We start from the raw sequence: 21,856 nt of genomic DNA, 5'->3' as shown, positions 1-21,856 counted from the left end.
GCAACCCCAATGAGACTGGTAACTGGGCTGTTAAGTGAAGTGGTGACTAAATGAAACTGCAACTGAGCACATGATCTTACTTCAGCTTTCCTTTGCTTTAGAGACCTGCAAAGGTCGTAAACCTGAGGACTGATGGAAAGTTACTTTCTCATCACTATTGTAATTGCAAATGGTTGCTGTGTGAGGCAGTTGCTAAATGAGGATCTCCTATATCATTTCCCCCTGTGCCTTAGCATCATGTTGGTCTGGTCATTGTGACTTGAATTGTTGATCTGACAGCCAAATCCACCACCCTTTTGTTCTTTGTGTTATTAAATTGTAAAAATTGATACAACCCGTAAGGTCTTACTAGGCTTACCTGTCCAAAGTTACATTTTACTGCCTATTGCAAGTGAGCTCCTCAGAGAATAGCTACCTTTTGCAAGCCTTTTAACAATGGAAAGCATACTTCCAGAGCAACATTTTGGTTCCACTACGTAAGTGTCCTTGTGCTCTGTTCTGTGTAATAGCCAGCCTATGCTCCCTTTAGATAAGGGGTATTTAAACTTGGCCCTTTTATGACTTGTGGACTTCAACTCCCAGAATTTCTCAGCCAGCGTTCCTGGCTGAGAAATTCTGGGAGTTGAAGTCTACAAGTCATAAAAGGACCAAGTTTGAAGACCCCTGCTCTAGACTGTCTTCTGTAGGACACAATCAAATGGTGGTCAAATGCTATCCTACTCCCTGCTCCACTCACCCCTTTCCTTCTTCACTGCATTTGCTTTTTCACAATATGAAGCAGAAAAAGAAAAAGGAGGAGATCCTACCAATGGCAAACCAATCCACTCACAGCTGCAATAGAAATGCAGCAAATCTGTCTTAATTTCTTCTGGAGCTGGAAGAGCTAAATTGGTAGTTATGGCCAAAGGTCCCACCGTATTGTGGGGCATGGATGGGGGCACCACCAATCTCATACTGGTACAACCTTTAATTACAGAAGGGGTCAATCCTACAGATTTCCTGTAGGAAAATCCTAAGGGTTTCCAGGATTAGAAAAACAAACAAACAGACCTTGGCCTCTAGACTTCTTCAGCTGATCCCAGAGTAATGAGTAACAAATCTATGAGTTTCCATATATGGCTAACTCCCCAGCCAACATGGCAAATGCTGAAAGACACTGAGCTAACTTGGAACATGGCAGAAAAGCAAGATGAGAGAAATAAGAAGGGAAAAAGAAGCCTAGAATTGTTCCTTTTATATATATAAAAAACCCTACAATGATAGAAGGTGGAATATTGATCAGTGGGGGATTTCTCTTATTTGAGCTTTTCTTCCTTTGAACCTCAAGTACAATTTCCCCGATTTTCAACCTCTGCCTATTCCTGGATAGCCCATTGTTCCTCCTTCTCATGGCTTCCCCCATCTGCTCCCAGTTTTTTTAGTTACCTGCCCAAAGACAGAGGTGAGGCTAAGCTCCATATCCCTGATACTTAGGCATTTTTCTTCTGCACGAGCCAAGGTGGTCCTTCCAACTGCCTCTTGAAATGGCTTGTCCTCTGGCTTGGTTGCAGGCAAGGTTGCTCCGTCACCCAACTGAGAGTGGGTATGAGAGAGGGGCCCAGAGGCAGTGGTTGAGGCAGGGTCAGAAGTGCTCCTGATCCTGGGTCGTTGCATGGATTTCCGGTCTTCTTCATGGGACCGACTGCTTGTCCATCGGGAGTATCCACCCTTGGACTGCCTCTGAGCACCACCATGTCGGGAACTAGACGCCTGCAGGTGTGATGTCTCACTGCTCAGTCGGCGGGTCTCCCGAAGGAAAAAGAACATGGCTGAAGACTGGCAAAGAATTATAGTCCTCCTTTGGAGCTCTCACTATTTACTTCTTCTTTGGGGAAGATGATCCATGGCAAGGCCTACTCCCTTTTCCCACTGCCGTGGCCTTCCTCTCTGGCTCCCATCCTCATAGGCACATCCCGTGTGACATTGAACTATATTCCTGATTCCTTCTCACCTGTTTCCAGTTGTTCCAGTTTTGTTCTTGATGCTACTTGCTTGCCACTCTATTGTGGACCCCTCTGCTGGCATATATCCTCTCCAAAGGCACACGCTCCTAACCGGACGGCCATAGTGTTATATTTCTAGATCTCAAGTAATGCAAATATCTTAGAATACCCTTCAGCTAAATATGCCTTCCACTGTCTCTCTCCTTCTCCCATTAAATTTTCTTCTGCAATGTTTTCCTCCTTCTGGGATCCTCCTTCTGGGATCCACTCTAAACACCCTCTCTCCCTTTCCTTACTCTTTTTCTCCTGTTTCCTATCCTTTCTTCCCCCTCCCTTATCTCCCCATTCTTTCAGGCATGTCTTCTGTTTGCTTTCCCTGCTTCTAATGGATCGTCCCTTGTGTTTCCCAGGGCCAGGGACTGACATGGGAGCAGGAGGGAACTTCAGCTTCTGTCACAGCTCACCCTCGCTCTCCATCAAAACTTAATCAAGTCATCTTATTATTGTAAGGAGTGAGATTGAAGCCGGAGGATATAGAGGGAATCTGAGCTTATCAGGTCAGACATATGACCCGGTCCAGATTGGCTTTTCACTAATGATGCGAACAAGGTAAAACAACTCGCTCAAGTAGGAAACCCAAGAGATCTCAGTGCCTGCAGATTACGGTTAGAGAAACACGATGGAGTCCCTGGGCATTTACATAATATCTACTTATTTTCAAAAATAATGCAGTAAAGAAAAGAGACTGAGACAATACCCTGGGAATAAAATACACCACGTGCTAGTATTGTCTATTTTTTTTTAAAAAAAGTCTTCAATATAACGATCTTGCCTTCTCTGGACCCCTCCTTGCGCTTGATATATCTGCTCAGGAATGAAAGCCAAGAAAATCTTTGTTATGGTCATAGACCAGCATAATGCTTAGATATTTAGAGGTTTTGTTTTCTCACTTCTGCTCTCTCCGTTTCCATCCTCGTACCTGCATTTGCTTCCTTAGGTCTTACTCTCCATTATGATTCACTCACACATGCATCACCCCCTTTTTCTCAGCTTAGAAAGCTGATTGTATTTCAGGAAAGCTGGATCCCACCTGTGACATTGGCTACCTTCCAAGCTCTTTGAATGGCAGAATGGAGTGAATGGCAATGCTCTGTGGGGACTGTTGAGCAGACCATGATTTATTTAGTGAAAAGCTGGCAACATTCCAGTTCAGGAGTAACCAGACCTCATCTAGCTCTTACAGACAATGCCAAGAGTCCTGGATGAGGTCTTAATGTTCTGTGGCTCAGCTAAGAGAAATCAAGAGCAGAACGAAAGAACTAAAGAACAAGTCTCAGTTGGTTGGACACTGAAGATTTCTCCTACCCCTACAGGGCCTATTTGCTTACCTGGACTGTTATCATATTTACAGGGACAGGATTTGTGTACTTTTAACTGCTTTAGGTACCAGAGAAAAGTTTTCCATCACTGGATCTTCTGGTTGAAGAGCATCATGTAGTCAATATCTACTTGTCAAGCATTTTGCCCATCTTTATATGCTTTATATGGTAGAGGACAGGAAGGCCTGGAGGAACGTTGTCCATGGGGCCGCGATGGGTCGGACACGACTTCTCAATTAACAACAATATGCTTGATGAGTGCATCCAAAGATATATTTATATGCATGCAGTTATTTATGACTAGGTGATCTGGGCTGCAAAAATCGGTATCAAGGCAACTGATTTATTTTACGCTCCCCTTTTTCCCCATTAGGGCCTTTATCTTCACAACAATTCTGCAAGAAAGGTTAGGGAGAAAGAAATGGAAAGCAGGTAGCTCAAGTAAGGTTGTGACCTCAACATCTGGCTGCGTGTTTCAGGTCAGGCCTGGTGATGTTTGTCAATTGCAGTAGCTAGAAAATTCTCGCCCTGCTTGCTTGCCTGTCTTTCATTACAGTAGAGCAAAATCTCTGTCAGAGGTTTTGAACTATGATTGGTCTTTCTTTCCATGGAAATATTTGGTTCCTCTTCACACAGCTGGCAAATACCTTAGGCCAATCTTGCTAGGTCTCCAATGGCATGGTCCCGAGACAACCCTCCCGTCTCAAATACATGCGCCATCTGCATTTCTAGAGGTACCAGCATGGCTGAATCTATAAAGTGAAACACTTGAGAGATCTCTAGCTCGTGTCCCAGAAGTTCTTGGAGACTGCACACCCTTGGCTTCCTCCCTTCCTACGCAGTTTTTAAGCTACCATCTGTCTTCAAGGGAGTTGCCTTTACAGGTAGTCCTCAACTTACAACCATTCATTTAGGGACTGTTCAGAGTTACAACTGCAATGAAAAAAGTAACTCAGAACCAATCCACATGGTCATGTGATCAAAATTTGGGCGCTTAGTAACAGGCACGTATTTGTGATGGTTGCAGTGTCCCAGGGACATGTGATCGCCCTTTGTAACTTCCCAGGTGGGCTTTTAACAAGCAAAGTCAAAGCCAGATTCACTTAATGATCATGTGATTCACTTAAGAACTGTAGGGGGAAAAAAGGTAATAAAATTGCATATGACTCATTTTACAACAACCTCACTTAGCAACAGAAATTCTGATTCCAATTCTGGTCATAAGTCGAGGACTAAGCTATACTTAGCATCTTCCGCCTTCTGGCAACTCTCAAGATATGTAAGAGAGAGAGTGTTCCTGCAGTCTGGGCAGTAATAAAATAAATTCTATAGCCACCTCCTAGCCTTAAAACACTGAGGAATGTGACTAGAGAAATCAGCTCTTCTTCATTCACCTCCTTTGTGGGCTGATAGAGTAATATCTCCACAGATAAATAGAATCAAATCTTATTTTCAAAAAAAAATGAAAAGAGAAAGCATAAAGGCATTAAAAGATTCAATAGTACATGGGAAAAAATACAACACTATTGCAAACACAGCGCTAAAATGAAGCCAGCATTTTAGATCAATGAATAGATAAAGATACAGAAATGATAAGGCTTTCAGTTTAAGAATATCCCAAGATGATCCTGATCTTCTCTATTTAGAAGGAACTCTAAAATAAAGCAATTCCAATTTGCCTGAGATTGTAGAGAGATAACAAATCACCAGAAACTTAAAAACTGACAAAGAAACTAATTGGAGTCGGTTTTTAACTTTTTCTTATTCTTGTAGGGAATAAGATGCACCTTGGAACAGATGTTGCCTTTGTGCAAATCTGTTACATGGAAAATCCTTCTTTTTTCAAATTTCAACTTTAATCAGAGGTTAAAGGATAATCTTATCTCTCTCTTTATTCCTACTCATTGCAACATACAGCTTTTTACTTGTGTCCTTCCTGTTACAGAATCACTGGAGTTTTCAAAAGTACAGTTTCAAAGTATGTAAAATTGGATCTGTTTTGCTAACGATTATTTTGACATCATAGTTGGGTAACTTGTAGAGGGTAGGAAAAACTTGGCATTACTTGGCCACAACAGACTGGTACAACACATTTCCTATGGTTCTTGGGCATTCCCCAGTAACATTATTATTTTTTGTTTCCTTCCAAAGAGCCAAATATAGTGGCATGGGGCATTGCTCTCTTTAGCGAGGGTACAGAGTTTTGAAACCTGGACTTTGGAATGGATAGTAAAGCAGGAAAACTCAAGTGTAGGCATCTTTCAAAACTTGGGAAAAATGGATTTCACTGTTTTGTGTGTGTTGTAATTCATCTCCCTTCATGATCCCATCAGGTGCTCTTTGTGGTCCATCCCGTTCACTGCTCTTTGTATTGTCAACTCTTGTCAATACTAAAGGGCACATGGTGTCAAAGATATTAAGCTCCAGATATCAAACCCTGTGCCCTATTCCTGCTGTCTTGGGATGATGGCATTGACATTCCAAACAGAAGAAGTATAAGAGAATATTAATATTTCACCATTTACTTTGCTTAACAACCTTGCACATGAGAAATTGGGAGACTACCTTGTTCTGTCCCAGCCTATGTGAGTCCTTGTTATGCTCACAAGGAGAAACCCCTCTTCCAACAAGCAGGCAGGAACTGCAAGAAAAACCAATCCCTTTTATTATTCACAGACCTGAGTCAATGTCCAAGGTAAACAAACACAGTTCACAGAAACTCGATCCTCAACATGAATGGTTGCCTTTGGCAACCAGCACCTCCCACACCTTCCCTTGTTATTATTCAGCCAAGGCGTGGCTTCCTAATGCCTTCTCCTTTGCCTTTGGAGCCGCCCCATTGCATTCCTCTGTCCTTCTCTCTTTTCTTGCTAGTGTTTTTGTGCATCCTGAATATTTCCCAGCTGTGCTTCATCACTTTCCAACTCTGACTCCCAGCACAGCTATGTCTCAGCCTGAGCTGAGTAGAGGGGCCAGGCTCCCCATCAGACTGTAAGTCTTGGAGCTCCTCAGATGTTCTGTTGTCACTCCAGGCCCCTCCTCCTCTGATTCTTCAGACACAGCTGCTGGATCCACTGGCTGGTGAGGAATCACAACAACCCTTTGCAAGCAACCTAAAATGAAGGCAATACCCGGAGAGCAAAAATCAATAATGGAATAACTTGTTTTATTCCTATCTAATCTATCTTGATTGTCAGGAAAATGTGAATATTTTTGTTTGGAATAAATGGGAACTGAGATTAGCCCTCAGGACTGATATTAATCTTAGCTTTGAGGTTCTTGCTATTATGTGGAGGGGAAGGTAATTATGGGAGAAGGTGGCAGCATCCAAGATCACAATCTGGATGTTTGTAACCTGACTTGCTCTGGTCTGTTGGTGCACATTTTTTTTCTTGAAACTCATTTTACTGTCTTACATTTTTCAAAATGTGACTTTGGAGATCATGGTATATGGAATAATTATCAAGTTTAACAGATAACTGTGGTTTCCCTAATTATTAAACTATTTGGTCTTGTTACACGGCCTTTCTAGTTTGCTGCTATGCCTGTTCCCCTATTCCCACCAACCTTTGCTGCAACTGTTTCTTAGGCCAAAAACTCATGTTTTCTCCTGTTTCTAAATTTTAGTTACATAATCATCTCAGAGGTCCTGAGGCAATTATTGTTAATTCGGAGCACTTATTTTTCCTTGATGGGTGAGTGGAATTCACTAAAAACAATGAAACAATGGAAAAAAGTTAAATAGAGATGAGTGGATTGTACAACAACAATTTGTTTCACAAAATTTGCTTCCTGAAAAACATTTGATGATAATAATAGACCTCTTCAAGCTGAACACAATTTCAGAATTATTGTATCATGTCAGAATGTTGAGACACATGAAATTAACTTTTAATGACTACATTGTATTTAATAACATAATGTTTCCAACACACTGCATAAATTCAGCAGGACTAAATGTGTTTTACTGGTAATTTTCATTTGTACTCAGTGTCCAATGTATGTTGCTGCAGTGTCCAACAGTAATCAGACAGCATTGATGGGTTCCAGTTGCCCTGATACTGCTTTTGCATTGTGGCAATGTCCTAGTGAAATCTTTTGCCATGTTTATCCCTGATTGCACTTAGATTTTTGTGAAAGGAATCCAAGTATGAATGCAGAAAATGATTCTTCAGTGACACATTAAACTTCAAGGTCTTGTATTCTGTAAGTAGTCTATCAACCAGCTGAATGTAGTTTGGTATTCTGTAGTTGCCAAAAAAATTCTCAATATCTTTGAATGCTTTCCAGGCACTTTTCTCTGGCCCCATTAATAGATCTTCAACAGGTTGTTATTGATGATGTATCTGATCTGTGGACCAACAAAAATGACTTCCTGGCACCCATTATTCTTGGAAACATCTCCCTCAAATGATAAAAACCATCACCTTCCTTGCTCACTGCTTTCACAAACTTTTTCATCACTCCAAATTTTATAAGAAGCAGAGACAAAAATATCTTTGTTGGTGTGAGATGATCTCACGAGGACGATGTATCATTAAGGTGCTTCCAAGTAAAAGAATCATGCAGAGATGCAATCATATTAGCTTTACTCATTGATAGATCAAAGAGAAAGAAATACTTGGCATGAAAGCATTCATGCCTGCATGTGAGAGAGAAACAAAATAAAAGCAAGCTAGCATTACATAACTAAAACAGAAGAAGAACTAGAAGCTAGGAGTAGAATCTTAAGAGGCTAGAACTAGAAGTAGAACAAAGAGCAGCCCCTCGTGCAGAGGTATGTATTGGTCCCTCCCTGACCATAAAACCAATGGGGCTGTCGGGTCTGAGACCCTTGGCTCATCAGTGGAAGCAAAGAAGCCTCTTTGCTCCCATCTGATGACCTTTTTGGGGAACTGCCATGGCTGGCACTAATCATCTAACAGTTGGGTCAACAAGTAGTTCATGTGCCACATTTTTCTGTCCTGGAACCAAATTCTTTCAGAGTCACCATTTCTTTTAAATGTAATGTGACTCTCTTGCATGGCTGAACACATTTGCATATGTAACAACAGGACTTGGTATATCTGAGCTGCATTCCAAGCAGTAGAGCCACTACTTTTTGATCCCCACAGATATTACAGTTGTAGTAGGTGTCCTGGCTGTGCTTCAGCAACAGTTCCCATGTTTCTGTAGGTGTCTTTCATGTGTGCAGCATAGCCAACAAGTAGTGAAGGTCTCTATAAGACAGTATATAATAAGTTAATTTTTGTGATTAGCAGCCAAAAATCTATAAATATACCCCAGAGTGTTCAGGAAGCAAAATCTTCAGCACTCATTTTAATTAACGACAATCTAGTTATGAGTTGTTAAAATGTTCCTTAAATAAATGTGTAGTTCATATGCACCTCCCCACTTGCACTAGCAGTGTGTGAGCACGTGCATGCGTACTCCATTTGCGTGAGCTACATGCATGCACTTGCGTGGAACCATCCTCTCCGTCCCCCCTCCGGTTCACAAAGCCGGAAAGATTGGTGAACTCTGCTCTAAAAACTATTCAGAGATTGGGTTTACTTTTTGATCTAAATCTGGAAATATGATACCCTTGTGAATAGATGAAATGCCATTAAGCATTTTTTTTTCTTGGAAAACCAGCTAAGCACAACTTGGTATGTTGCCTGAACCTAGACTAGTAAAGTAAAGTAGCAATTAGTCCCTCTGGGAAATCAGTACAACGCTGCAGCAATAAAGAAGAGCTATCTTTGCTGCAGAATTTGCTCTGCTGTAGTTTTGCAGCCCCTGCAAAGCTGTAGAAATTTCTTTTGGAAAGAAAGGGGATGGGGCGAGATTGGCTTTCCTTTTCTATGCATCTCCCTATCCCTAGAATAGAAGGGGACTACCCCAGACTTTTTGCTGCTTGTGAAATAATAAAATAAAAACTTTAAAAATTTAAATGGGTACTAGTTCACTTTTTCTGGGTAAGTGTCCTTAAGCATGGTAAACAATGAATCGTATTTAAAACAACCTAAAACCTTATCTTTAGGTTGAGGTGAGATTTCATGCAAGATTTACTGTAAATGAAGGCCATAATTAATATTCTGGCATAAATAGAAAACTACAAATAGATCAGTGACCAACAAGCACTAGTGAGAAGTCTATACTCTTCAGCCATAGAATAAATATCTAAACTGAATCATTGGTTTGTGTCCGAGCAGGAATGAGGGGTGCAGATTTTCTGTACATGTGATATATTTCTCAAGCAGTTAACTATGCTTCAACACACTGTAACATTAAGATATCTCAATTGACAATTGTATTTAAAAGTCACCATCTATGAACATTTATTCTATTTCTTCATTTAAAAAGAAAGAAGATCATATACTCGTCAAGTGACTCTGGACAGTTGACAAAAGGAATAAAAACAAAATGCAGAAGCAACATACCAACCCTGGGCCAGTAACTGAAATCACACAATCAGATGTTTTATGCAACATCAGGGCATAAGGCTTGAGAGAACAGCCAGTTTAAGGCTCATCCTTTTCATTCTTAATCTCTGCTATGAGTGATTTTCATTTAGGAGTTTTATCCTCTAGCCTCTTCTGGCTTTATTTTGGACAAGGAACACTCCAGTAGTTTCCCATTGCTTCTTCTATCAGACACAATTGCTGCACAAACTAATACTTTGTTACTGAAAGAAGCATTCGGGTTCACACAACATCAGCTATAAGGTTGACTCAGCCTTCCATCCTTCCGAGGTAGGTAAAATGAGGACCCAGATTGTTGGGGGCAATAAGCTGACTTTGTAATAATGCCGCTTGGGGTGTGTGTGAAAGCCATAACAAGCAGGCATATACATAGAATGCAGGCTACTGCTAAGCTTGTAAGCCGCCCTGAGTCTTCGGAGAAGGGCGGGATATAAATGGAATTAAAAAAAATATAAAAAAAAATAATAATGGGGCTTAGTATGTTACGTGATTGTGATTTATAATATATTTCCTCCAACTCTTGCTTCTCTCTCCATCAGTTGCAGTTCCTGGAAAAGGGGAACGGACACCTTACTTTCGACTTTGTGACTCAACTTTTGACTCTAAAAGTCGAGCTGATAAACGACCCCACTTGCAGTGCCAGCGCTATGTTCCAAAAGACAACCCGCTCCCTATATATTTAGGGATCATCGTTTTCCCAGGCACATTCCCGTGTCCGAGGCGGCCCAAAAGATTGCCTTGGATTCCCGCTAAAACTAAGATCAAACTTATCCTGGGAGATAAAGAATAAAGACACGTCTAAACCAGCGTTTCCCAACCTTAGGAACTTGAAGATGCGTGGACTTCAACTCCCAGAATTCCCCAGCCAGCTACGCTGGCTGGGGAATTCTGGGAGTTGAAGTCCACGCATCTTCAAGTTCCTAAGGTTGGGAAACGCTGGTCTAAACCCTTTCCTGCCCCTTTAAGAAGGGCTGGTCCGAGGCCAGCTAATGGAGCGTGACTCAGCCTCTTTTGCCGAGCTTGGCTTTGTGCAGCTGCTAGAAAATCTGCTCCATCACTCGCTCCCTGCTTTGGCTGTGCCTTGACCCGCAGCTTTTCCGACAGTGAGTATCCCCATGTTTCTGTTCGGCTGGTCCGGTTCTCCTTCCCTTCCTGGGGTGATGGGCAGGCGAGATGCAATGGCGGGGGCGCGTAGTGCTCCCATCTCCTGGCAGAATTAAATGCATCCCGTCGCCTTTATTATCTCTGGCGGCGGCTGCGGTAACTCTCCTGCTTCCTCCCCGTTTTTTCTCCTCCTAGTGCCTGGCGAGTACACCCTCACCTATTTCCCTGTTCGAGGTGAGTATTGAGAAATGCGTCTCGGGTGAGGGAGCTTTTTAAAGTAACGTTGCAGGAAGGAGAGCGGCGGGGGTGGGTGGGTGAAGTCTTCGCCAGTAGGGCGAAGCTTGAAATATTCTTCAATCGGGGGAATTCTCTTTTTTTTTTTTTCCTAAGCTCGCAAAAAAGTGTTTGATTTGAATTGTTCTTTTCCTGCACCTAAACTTGTCTTCCAGTTTTCAGGAGGTCTGGTTTCCTCTTGCGCAACAGGATGTCGTTTTTTTTTACAAGGGCTTCATTGTTTCTTTCCAACTATTTGGATCATGTGTTGCCAGAAAGTGGAGAGCACAACTAATACTCTTTCCTCCTCTTATTTTCCCCCATAACAGCACCCCTTTGAGGTGGGGTTGGGCTGAGAGTGAGTGACTGGCTCAAACTCACCCCAACCAGCTTTCATACTTAAGGTAGGACTAGAACTCAGGCTGACTGTTTAGCCTGATGCCTTCGCTACTAGGGTAGACCAACAGCATCTTAAGTTTTAATGGCCACATGAGATGTCCCCACAAATACACAGGACAAAAGTCAAAATTATTATTTTTTTTTAAAAAATTCCATTTATATCCCGCCCTTCTCCGAAGACTCAGGGCGGCTTACAAGCTTAGCAGTAGCCTTCAGCTTAATTGCCCCCAACAATCTGGGTCCTCATTTTACCTACCTCAGAAGGATGGAAGGCTGAGTCAACCTTGAGCCTGGTGGGATGCGAACCTGCACTGATTGCAGGCAGCTGGTGTTACTGAAGGAGGCATTAGCCCACTGCTCCACCAAGGCTGTGGAATGCAAAAATGTCATGAAAAAGGTTGTGTGAGGAGGGAGTATTATACACACACACACACACACACACATCTATATGTGTGTGTGTGTGTGTTACATATGTGTTTGTGTGTGTGTGTGTGTTAAATGTTTGTTAAGCATTCAGAATACACTTGCTTGGTCCCAGACACGGGACAGATCTTATTTCCTGTTTCAGCCTAGCCCAAGGCCATCTACAGGCAGTAGCCACAGCAGTGGCAGCTCATATTTGTGTAATTTTTTTTTTGCTTGCTAACAAAGAATAAAGGGAGATAGACAAAAGCATATATAGACAAAAGCATATATTATAATTCAAATATAATAGTAATATTTAGTTACTTAATACTGCTAATATTCATAGTAGTATATGAAAGACTATCTTTCATATAGTAGTATTAACAGCAAAGTATTGTAAAGATAGGACATAGTTTAGGAAGAGTTTAGGAAAAGTTGTTTTTCGCTTCATTAAGTCCTTGGGCCAAAGAAAATGAAACTCTGTATCTATATAGCATACATTCTGAACAGTTCTAAAAATGTTTTTTGTTCAGATAGGAACACTGAAAAACTTTTCCCCTTGATTTCCTCATGAATTTTTATTCAAGGTCTGTCAAGAATTCTTTTGCTAGATTGGCCTTAGATTTCTGTAGTAGTCTGGAGAATGGGAAAAACAAAATTAGCACCCACCCATGAATTGTTTGCCATTTTTCCATGGAAAAACTTTCTTTTTCATCAAATTAAGAAGCAAATACAGATTTTTTTTATATTGCAAAGCATTCCTTTTATTGGTCCCTGCTGAGCTAAATAGGATTTGCTACATAGTCAGTTGTATTAACATTCCATATCCATATAGGAGGAATGTAGTCTGGGTTCCAGCTGAGGGGCAGAAAGGCAGATCCTATGGATTCATTAACACTTGAGCTTCCAATATTTATTTTAAAATGCTTTTATTATAAAAACAAAAAAGGAAAAAAACTCAAAAAAATAATAGTATTATTGAGGGTTGAATTGAGGGGCCCTTGGTGCTCTCTGAACATGGTTGTTTTCTTGTAGATGTTTCATTACCCAAACTAGGTAGCATCACCAGTGCTCCTGATGGCAAGGATGATGTTACCCTTGTTTGGGTAATGAAATGTCTGCAAGAAAACAACCAAACTCAGAGAGCACCAAGGACCCCTCGAAGAAAAATATTTTTGAATTAAATGTATACAAACAAAAAGCTCAAATTACAAATTACATCTTGACCACCTGGAGGAATACTGTTTAGATTTTGTACAATGCTGATAAAAGTTCAATTCCTGTTCAGAAATTGAACACATGCCTTCCATTCAGAGCTCTAAGCCAGTTGTAATTGTTTGGTAGCTCACATATTTAAATATTTTTCCCCACATTCAAACAAGCCCAAAACATATAAGTTAATGTCCAAAATGTTATATTTCCAACTTAGGGAGGTTAAGCCCAACTTTTACTATGCATTCTCTGGGATATTCAAATACACATGAAAATAATATCACAGAGTACTAGTTTGATATTCATTAAAGTGTAACCCATTGATTTGTTAAAATATCCCATTGTTCCTTGCTTGCTTTTATTATTAACAGCTTTTGTACACCTGCTCAATCTAACCAACTCTGGGTAATGTGCATGAGCAAGCCAGCACAAAATATATCAACAAAAATTAGTGTTTTAAAAAACACAATAAATTAATGACATCAAAAAGACGCTTCCCTCTAGGGGCCCATGGGATATAATTTATGTTCAGGGTTAGAAAAGCGATTGGGGAGAAGATGGAAGAATATGCTCAGGGGAAACGTCTATTGTTATTCAATAGTTATTGAGCTAGGTACTGGGCTACGAATCAGGGACAGTTTACCATTATATGAAGCTTTTTCTGTCTAGATCAGGGGTGTCAAAATGCCGGCCCGTGGGCCGGTTTCATCATAACGAAGCCACACCCACCCCATTGCCGGCAATGCAAAAAAGAGTTGCGATACGTCATGACATGTCATGTGACGTGGCGAGTTTGACACCCATGCTCTAGATTGTTTTGAGCTTACAGCACCCCCAAATTTATTGTTTTGTTTTACTCAGATTTATTTACTACACAATAGATAGGGTTTCCTGTCTGCTGTATCTACCGCCATTAGTAACTTGGCTCCTGTGAATTCATGGGCATATTCTTTTCTTGAATTCAGTACATAAGTCCTTTGGCACTGCCACTTTCTGGGATGGTTCTTGCCATTCCAACCCTGGTATTCCTCGGAGGGCTCCCATCTAAGTATTAACCAAGTCTGACACTTTTGCTGAGGTCTCCTTAGCTATGATTTGGAAGATGGTGTATTTTAGTCTGAGAGAGTTGGCTGGCACCAGAGGTAAAAGCCTTGTAGTTAATCAGTCCCTTAACTGTTGTTGTTGGGTTACTTAGCTGGTATTAAGCTCCATTAGGAAAGAGTAAAAAGACTGACCTGTAAGCCATCTACATCTGCTTCTCGTCTTGGAGAGCAATCATGTCCTGACTGACCATTTCTCCAGCAGAAGGGAGTCTTGGATTTAGAATGAATGCCTCGTTTTATGACAGTACATAAAAATATACTTACTCAAATCCCAGTGGCAACATTTTCTTTGAGAACACTTCACTCAATCATATTTTACATTATCAATCTGCTGCTCTCATTTCTGTTGAAACACTATTCTTTTAAAGAAATGTCTGGAGTTCCATGGATGAAGAAGCAGCCTGGCCAATGGATACTGCACTACATGAAATACTCAGAGGGGAAAGTGTAAAGCATAACATTTTATTTAAAACATAAAAACATTACCAATAAAAGAAATTATTTGTGGGGTCCTTGGTGCTCTCTAACCTTGGTTGTTTTCTTGCAGACATTTCATTACCAAACTATGTAGCATCATCAGTCCTAGTAGGGAGTGGGGTTTGTGCTCATTTTATATACTAGTGCCCTGTTAAGTGTTGGTAGGAATGGCCTTGGTGGTTCCTTGATTGGGCTGTTGTTTACTGTTAGCTTGTTGGCAGCATAAAAACATTGCTGTATGCCTTTCCCCTGAATCTACTGAGACTGAATTCAAGAGGCCATAGAAGGCTTTTGTAATATCCTTCACAGACAACTTCCTCCCATTCCAATATTTGACACAAGCATGCAACTGCCTCGTTTTCTGACAAGTCTCTCTGATTATTATCTGCATCTGTTTTTGTTAATTTTAGACTTCTTCCTTAGCAGCTCTTTGACAAATGTCATCTTTCCTTCTGCTCCGCTGCAGGGTCAGTTAAGCATTCTTGAAAACACTGCTTCTTGTCACAGAACATTGAAAACCAAAATGTGGTTTGTGGGGGTTGGGTGGGCAACTTAGCATCTTGTGAATCCAAATAATTATAGTCAATGACCCATACTTAAAAAAATATGGTTCCATGTGCTCAATAAATATTGCCACTAGGTTTATCCACGTTTGGATTTTTTTGTCTCAGGCCGTGGAGAAGCTATACGCATGCTGCTGGCCGATCAGGGACAGGAGTGGACAGAGGATGTGGTGAATGGGGAGATTTGGCAGAAGGGAGATCTCAAGAAATTGTGTGTGAGTAAAGCTGCCTTGCAGATACTTTTTATTTTATGGGTTTAGGAGGGAAATCCTTCTGCAAAATGAGCTTTCTCGTGCATTCCAGCTCCCAATGTTATAATTTCATTAACCAGACTTCTGTCTTAGGATGCATAGCCCGTAGCTCTCCAGTTAGTTTACAAATGTCATTATCTTCACTATTTGCTATACTTACTGGGTTTTGGAGGAGGAATTATTCAGCAATATCTTTTATTTTCCTGGAAATACAATGGAATGCTCCATCACTAAACATTTTTCTCTCGCTTCTTCTCTTCTAGGCCTTTGGCCAACTGCCGAGATTCCAGGATGGGGATTTTATATTGCATCAGTCTAATGCTATTCTGCGCCACTTGGCTAGGAATCACGGTGGGATATATGGGCAAATCTGTGGGCGTGTTGCCTTTTGGGGCTAGAACATTTGTGTCTACGTATGTGCTTATGTGTATATAAGATGCCTCTTGAGTTGATTGCCGTGGAATTCTACATACTTGATCTTAACTAAAATACCAAGAAACAATACAATGGAATTCAATTAATAGCTAATATAGAGCCAGTTTGGTGTAGTTATTAAGGCACTGAGTTCTTGTCCTGCCTTAGAAGAAAGCCAGCTGGGTGACCTTGGGCTGGTCATTCCTTCTCAGCCCAAGGAAGCAGGCAATGGCAAAGCATTTCTTAAATCTTGCCAAGAAAACTATAGAAATTTATCCAGGCACTCACTAAGAGTGAACAATGACTCAAAGGTAAAAACAAGGGGGGTGATTTTATTGCCCATAAGATTTTTAAAAATATAACAAAAGGCAACTACCAGATGTGGCTGTAAAAATACATTAAAAATCAGAGAATAAGTTATGATTTGCATAAATACTGATAATAAATTAAAAACTGCCTTGGGCCAAATACACCAATCAGATGTATGCTTAGCAGTTGTAGATTGACTTCCAGATGTTAGATGCAGGAAATCTCTGACTTCATTCCCATAAAATGCTAACCCAAATGTATAATTTGTTTTTGACTAAGTGCATTTTTAATTACACCCATTATAGATCAAGCTGCTATAGCTTATTCAACAAACCATGGCTTAGAAAAGCCTGGCCCAGACATGTGTAAATGCTATACAGTACTGGGGATAATGCATATTTATCAATGTTGTTATGATCCTCTCTGACTTTAGACTGTGTCACTTTCTTTCCTGCCTCTCAGGACTCTATGGTGAAGATGCAAAGGAAGCAGCACTGCTGGACATGGTGAATGATGGTGTGGAGGACCTGCGAATTAAATATGGCCGCTTAATCTACCAGAACTATGTAAGAGGGATTATAGGAGACCTGGTTTTATTTTTAGCTGCCAGATGGACAGCTCAGTCCCCTATTTAATGATGCCTTGGTTTCTCTGAGAACCAACAGGCTGATCAAATCCTGGGTTTTTCTTACAGTATCTTAAGAGGAGGTAGATTTTACTGGGAAAAGCTAATTTAAGTTTCAATCTAAAAATGTAACAGTAAACCTGGTTAATTTAGTTTACGTCATGATACGTCATGGCTGTATCATGATGTATTGGGATTTGTTTTGCCCTTGCGGGGCTGGGAGTGACCTGTGCAGGCCAGATGTGCGCCACATGTTTGACATGCCTGTTTTAATCAAAAGGGTTCCAGTAAAAGTGTCAGTGACGTTGGCTCCACAGTCTCATTCGGTTCCCACTTGCCAGAAGATGTAGCTGGGATGTTTCCTATTAAAAACCGTCACTGGCATTCAGGTTCTTTGCTTGATTGCAGTGAATTCTGTTAGGGGTTCCCCACTGGCTGAGAGGAATGTGCTGCCAAATAATTAAAAAGGGGTTCGCTATGGGACAGGGAGGGATGATGGGACTAGAAGTAACAATGTGGCCTAGTGGTTAAGGCACCAGACTAGGAAGCAGTGAGTGAGTTCTAGTCCCTCCTTAGCCCTGAAAGTCAGCTGGGTGACCTCGGACCAATCATTCACTCTCAGCCCAACCCACCTCACAGGAGGAGGAAGTTGTGTTGGAGGTGCTTGCCGCCTTGAGTTATTTATAAAAATAATAAAGGTGGGATGTAAATAAATAAAACAAAATGGCTGCCTGCATGGCTCAGAAAGGCTGGAACACTTCTATGAGCCTGGCTGTCCTGGTGGGAGAGGATATGGAGCAAGGGGGCAGCCATGGGAAACTATCCATTGGGCATACAACGAACAAAAGAGCAATGGATTATTTCCTGAAGTAAGAGCAACTGCTGCACTGGATGCAGAGGCTGGATTGCTATTGTTGGTAATACAGGTGTGGAAATGGAATGGAAACTGGACTAGAGTTGCAGCCAGGTTTTCCCCTGTTCAATCTGCTGGAGGACCCTGGGGGCAGTGCACCCTTGGCAGCATATTTTGCGCCCAGGCAACAGGTTGGTTATCAGATAAGACAATAGGCAACACATCATCTAGAAAAGGCAGGGCGAGAGGAAGCAGCACATGAGAACCAATGACTAGCAAGAGAGATTTGGATTAATCAGAAACCCCGATCAGAGGATCTCTGGGTGCTGAAAGAATGCTAAGTGGCAGAGCCGCCCATTAAAAGGAAAAATGTGCATTTTATGAAGAGCATGGACTCAGCCCAGTGACTAATGAATGCTAGCTATTATTTCTTATTCTCCTGGAAGTAAAAGCTCGATTTATTAAGAAATAAATGAAGATTAGAAAAGCCTCCCTACCTACACTAGTCTTGGACAGAGAGAAAATTATTTTTGTTGGTCGAACACAAAGATGCATTCAAGGACTAATGAGTCATATGAGAAACAGATGCTGGGATCCGTTTCTCCATTTACCATGGGCTCATAGCTACAAAGAGATCATGCAACCTCCCAACAATCGAACTCTTTTAAAAAAACCCAAAAGGGTTTGCATTACCCCCCCTCCCCCAATAACAAGGGCTGAAGCAAGCTGCTTAGGATAGCTGAATCTTTCATTTTGCAAGTATTGGTAGAAATGTCTTGGTGCATTCCTTTCACCCTAATTCTTCTCTCAGGAGGGAAAGGCAGGCCTGGGGGAGGAAAGAGCTGACTGTTTTTTCTCTCACAGGAATCTGGCAAAGCTGCTTACATTGAAGCCCTGCCAGCTGAGCTGGCCCCCTTTGAGAAGCTCTTGGGTCAGAACGATGGAGGGAAAGGCTTCATTGTAGGCAAACAGGTAATCAAACCTTCACAGCTTCCTGTTAATGTGTGTTCCTGTTGGAGACAGACATCTGGATTGGCCATTAATGGCCGCCTGGAGATGAAGGCAATTACTCTGGGGTGAAATTCATACATTATTGTTAATGTGTATTCATTGTTAATAAAAACACTGGTTTACTGTATTGCAGCCACAACCATCTGGTTCGTGCCAGGCATTAAATCAGAGCTAAAGCAATCATGTATTGCTAATGTGCTAACAGCAGGCTTCTGCTTTGTCTTGTCAGGTATTAATCTACTGATTTTAGATAAAGAGGGAACACTGACTTGTCCTTGTTATATAAATAGAGTAATACATTTAGAATCCCAGTTAGTATTTCCAGTTGATAGTATTTCTTGAAACTCAAGAAAACAGTTTCCTTTAAAAAGAAAAATCAAGATTTTTCAGTTAGGGTTTTATACTGTGTTCTTGGGCTTCCCTGCAGTCCCACAGAATTGGGACCATGAGGTGCTTGTTTGTCAAAGCCTTTACTGGCAAAAGCCATAGGAAGCTTGGTGTTTTCTTCTGTGAAATAAAGCAACATGTAGCATCGGAGTATGTGTTTCTACTTTCCCTCATGTTGTCTGGGCAGATTTGTGTATGTGTGAGTGTAAACTGAGCAACACTGAGCTGACTGATTTGCTGCTGGTAAATCACTCTCTTCCCCCCACCCCCCATGCCTATACAGCAACATCCCTGCCAGGGCTGCTCTTATTCTTGGGAGGCTGGGGTTGTTTTTAACATGCCTTCCCTTATTGAGTGGTCTATGCAGACAAGATTTCATGGCTACCATGGATCTTGCACAACTTACTGAGGGGCCGACATACATAAAGGGTGATATGTTGGGGTAGATATATGATCTGAAAATGAAGGGCATTGACTCTACCTTTTGTCATGGACATATCATTCTCTGGTAGCTATGGAGTTTTACTGTATACCCCCTCACATTTTCCCCTCCTGTGGGGAAGACATCCAGTTTAATAAGTCCAAATTTGAAACTCCAAATGAGTTCCATAGGGCAACTGGGAAGTTTCCCATGGATAGGGTAGGTAGGCCATTTGGTTAAAACCCTGGCTACATAAGGCGTAGCACTTGATCAGATTGTACTGGCCATCCCTCTGATACATCCTCAGTAGACCGAGGCACTCCTGGAGATGAAGCAGCAAAGGAAAGCCTATCTTAAGTCTGAGAGTGGGTACATAAGACCTCACATTCAAGCTTACAGTATGGGGATATGGGCAGCATATTTTGCTGCCTTCATTGTGTCCATTGAATGCTGTCCAGCAGCCCTTTTTAAGGCAACTCATTGCCTTTCAGGGATGGGTAAAATACAAATAAAATAAATGCATAAATATGCTCCACTTGGAATCATCAGCACACTGCGAGTGACAGCCTGACTGTTCTCTCCCCACCTCCCAATTGGGGATTCCCCCCCCCTATTTTTCTCCATAAACCCCAGCCAAATCCATCTTAATTTGGCTAATTTCTACACACACACACAGGTTTAGTTCTGTTTAGTTTTTGCAGGGGTCGTTCTGCTGATGGGCAAGTAGAGATCTGAACCCCTTTATGTGACTTCATCCCCAATGTTCTACAATTCTGTGGGTTGCAGGAAAGCACAGAACACATTACCAAAATCCAGCTATATGAGAAATCTCATTTTTTTCTTTTTTCTTTTAAAAAGCTGCTTTGAGTTTCAAGAAATACTATCAGTGGAAATGGAAGAAAATGCCAGCTCTGCCTTTATAGATATTTAGCCAACATGGTACACGTAGTCCTTGAAAGGTTTGGCTTGTATTTAGGGGGTGGGGTGGAACTTCTATGTTTACTGTTAGGTACAAAAACACAGAACTAAACATGTTTTGCAAAGTTAATTATGTTTTTATTTCCATTGCTCTCTTCTGTTGTTGTCTGCCACTTCTCTCCGCCTTCTCCAGATCGGCTTTGCAGACTATAATCTGCTTGACAGTCTACATGCTCATTTGGTCCTGGCACCCAATTGCCTGGCTTCCTTGCCTTTGCTGGCTGGCTATGTGCAGCGTCTTAATGACCGGCCACTCCTCAAGAAGTTCCTGGAATCAGACGCCCGTAAGAAACGTTTCATCAATGGGAATGGCAAGCAGTGAGGCTACTTACTTTTCTAGGATGCAAGTTTGTAGTTTTGCACCTTTGAGATCTAATAAAGCTAGTTTTAAAAAAGGCTTGTATCTCTCTGCTGAGGAAGGAAAATCATGAAAACTGCAGGCACGGAAGGCTTTTACAGCCCAGGAAAGATGTTTAGCCCCTGGTGTCTGGTTGTATTAGAGTGGCGATAATGCTAAAATCACTTATTATTGATGAATGGTAGATACACTTTTTAAAAAAGAATAAAATCCAGTTCTGCAAAAACTGATTCGTGGTGCAACTATGACACAGGAATGAGAATGTACCACTCACTCATGCTCTTTTCTCATTGGAATCAAAATTCAACAGTTGCATTTTTCATAGTCAACAGTTCCTCATAAATCAGTCACCCCTCTTTTAAATATATTCTGGCCTCTCTTATTAGCAGTGTATATTTGCCTTAGCAGTAATCTGCATGGCTACAGTTCCAAGATCAGAGCCTGCACTGCTTTTCAGGATTAAAGATTGCTGAAACTGCTGAATTTTTCTTTTATCTGGGTCTGATATTGAACTCTACAATAAAATGGAGAAAATATCCTATCAAGTCAGTTTGATTAAAATAATTTCAGCAACCATTTCTGAGGTAACTTATTTTCAGACAGTTTTTCTACTACAGGGATCTCCAACCCCCAGTCCGTGGACTGGCACCAATCCGGAGCATGCCAGCAACCAGGCTGCACAAACAAAGCCCCATCCGCAAGATGCAGGCAGCACACGAAACCACACCCCCTCCGGTCCACAGAAAAATCTCTCTCCACAGAACCGGTCCCTGGTGCTCAAATGGTTGGGGACCTCTGGTCTATTATATAAGTGTGCAAATGATTTTATGCCTGCCCCCCACTTCATCAAACATTCTTGTAATATCTTCCATAATTTCAATGGTGCAG

At 41.4% G+C, this 21,856-nt stretch overlaps 1 protein-coding gene across 2 annotated transcripts; it reads left to right on the top strand.

Annotated features, from left to right (window-relative positions):
- Nucleotides 1-10,827: 10,827 nt before the first annotated feature.
- On the top strand, nt 10,828-21,438 carry GSTP1 (glutathione S-transferase pi 1). Of its 2 annotated transcripts, XM_083379594.1 has the most exons (8): nt 10,828-10,928; nt 11,125-11,163; nt 15,209-15,265; nt 15,470-15,576; nt 15,876-15,963; nt 16,798-16,901; nt 18,678-18,785; nt 20,744-21,438. In XM_083379594.1, coding segments are annotated over exons 1-8 (693 nt in total). In that variant the 5' UTR covers nt 10,828-10,927; the 3' UTR covers nt 20,933-21,438. The 2 variants fall into 2 exon arrangements, with proteins under 2 accessions (XP_083235720.1, XP_083235721.1); XM_083379595.1 differs by lacking the exon at nt 15,209-15,265 and having other exon boundaries at nt 10,850-10,928; nt 20,744-21,437.
- The last annotated feature ends 418 nt before the right edge of the window (nt 21,439-21,856 follow it).

The sequence above is a fragment of the Vipera ursinii genome (genome assembly GCF_947247035.1).
Source record: "Vipera ursinii genome assembly, chromosome: 1".
NCBI classification, from domain to species: Eukaryota; Metazoa; Chordata; class Lepidosauria; order Squamata; family Viperidae; genus Vipera; species Vipera ursinii.
Note: the sequence above shows the minus strand (reverse complement) of the source record. Positions and strands in the feature narration are given on the sequence as shown.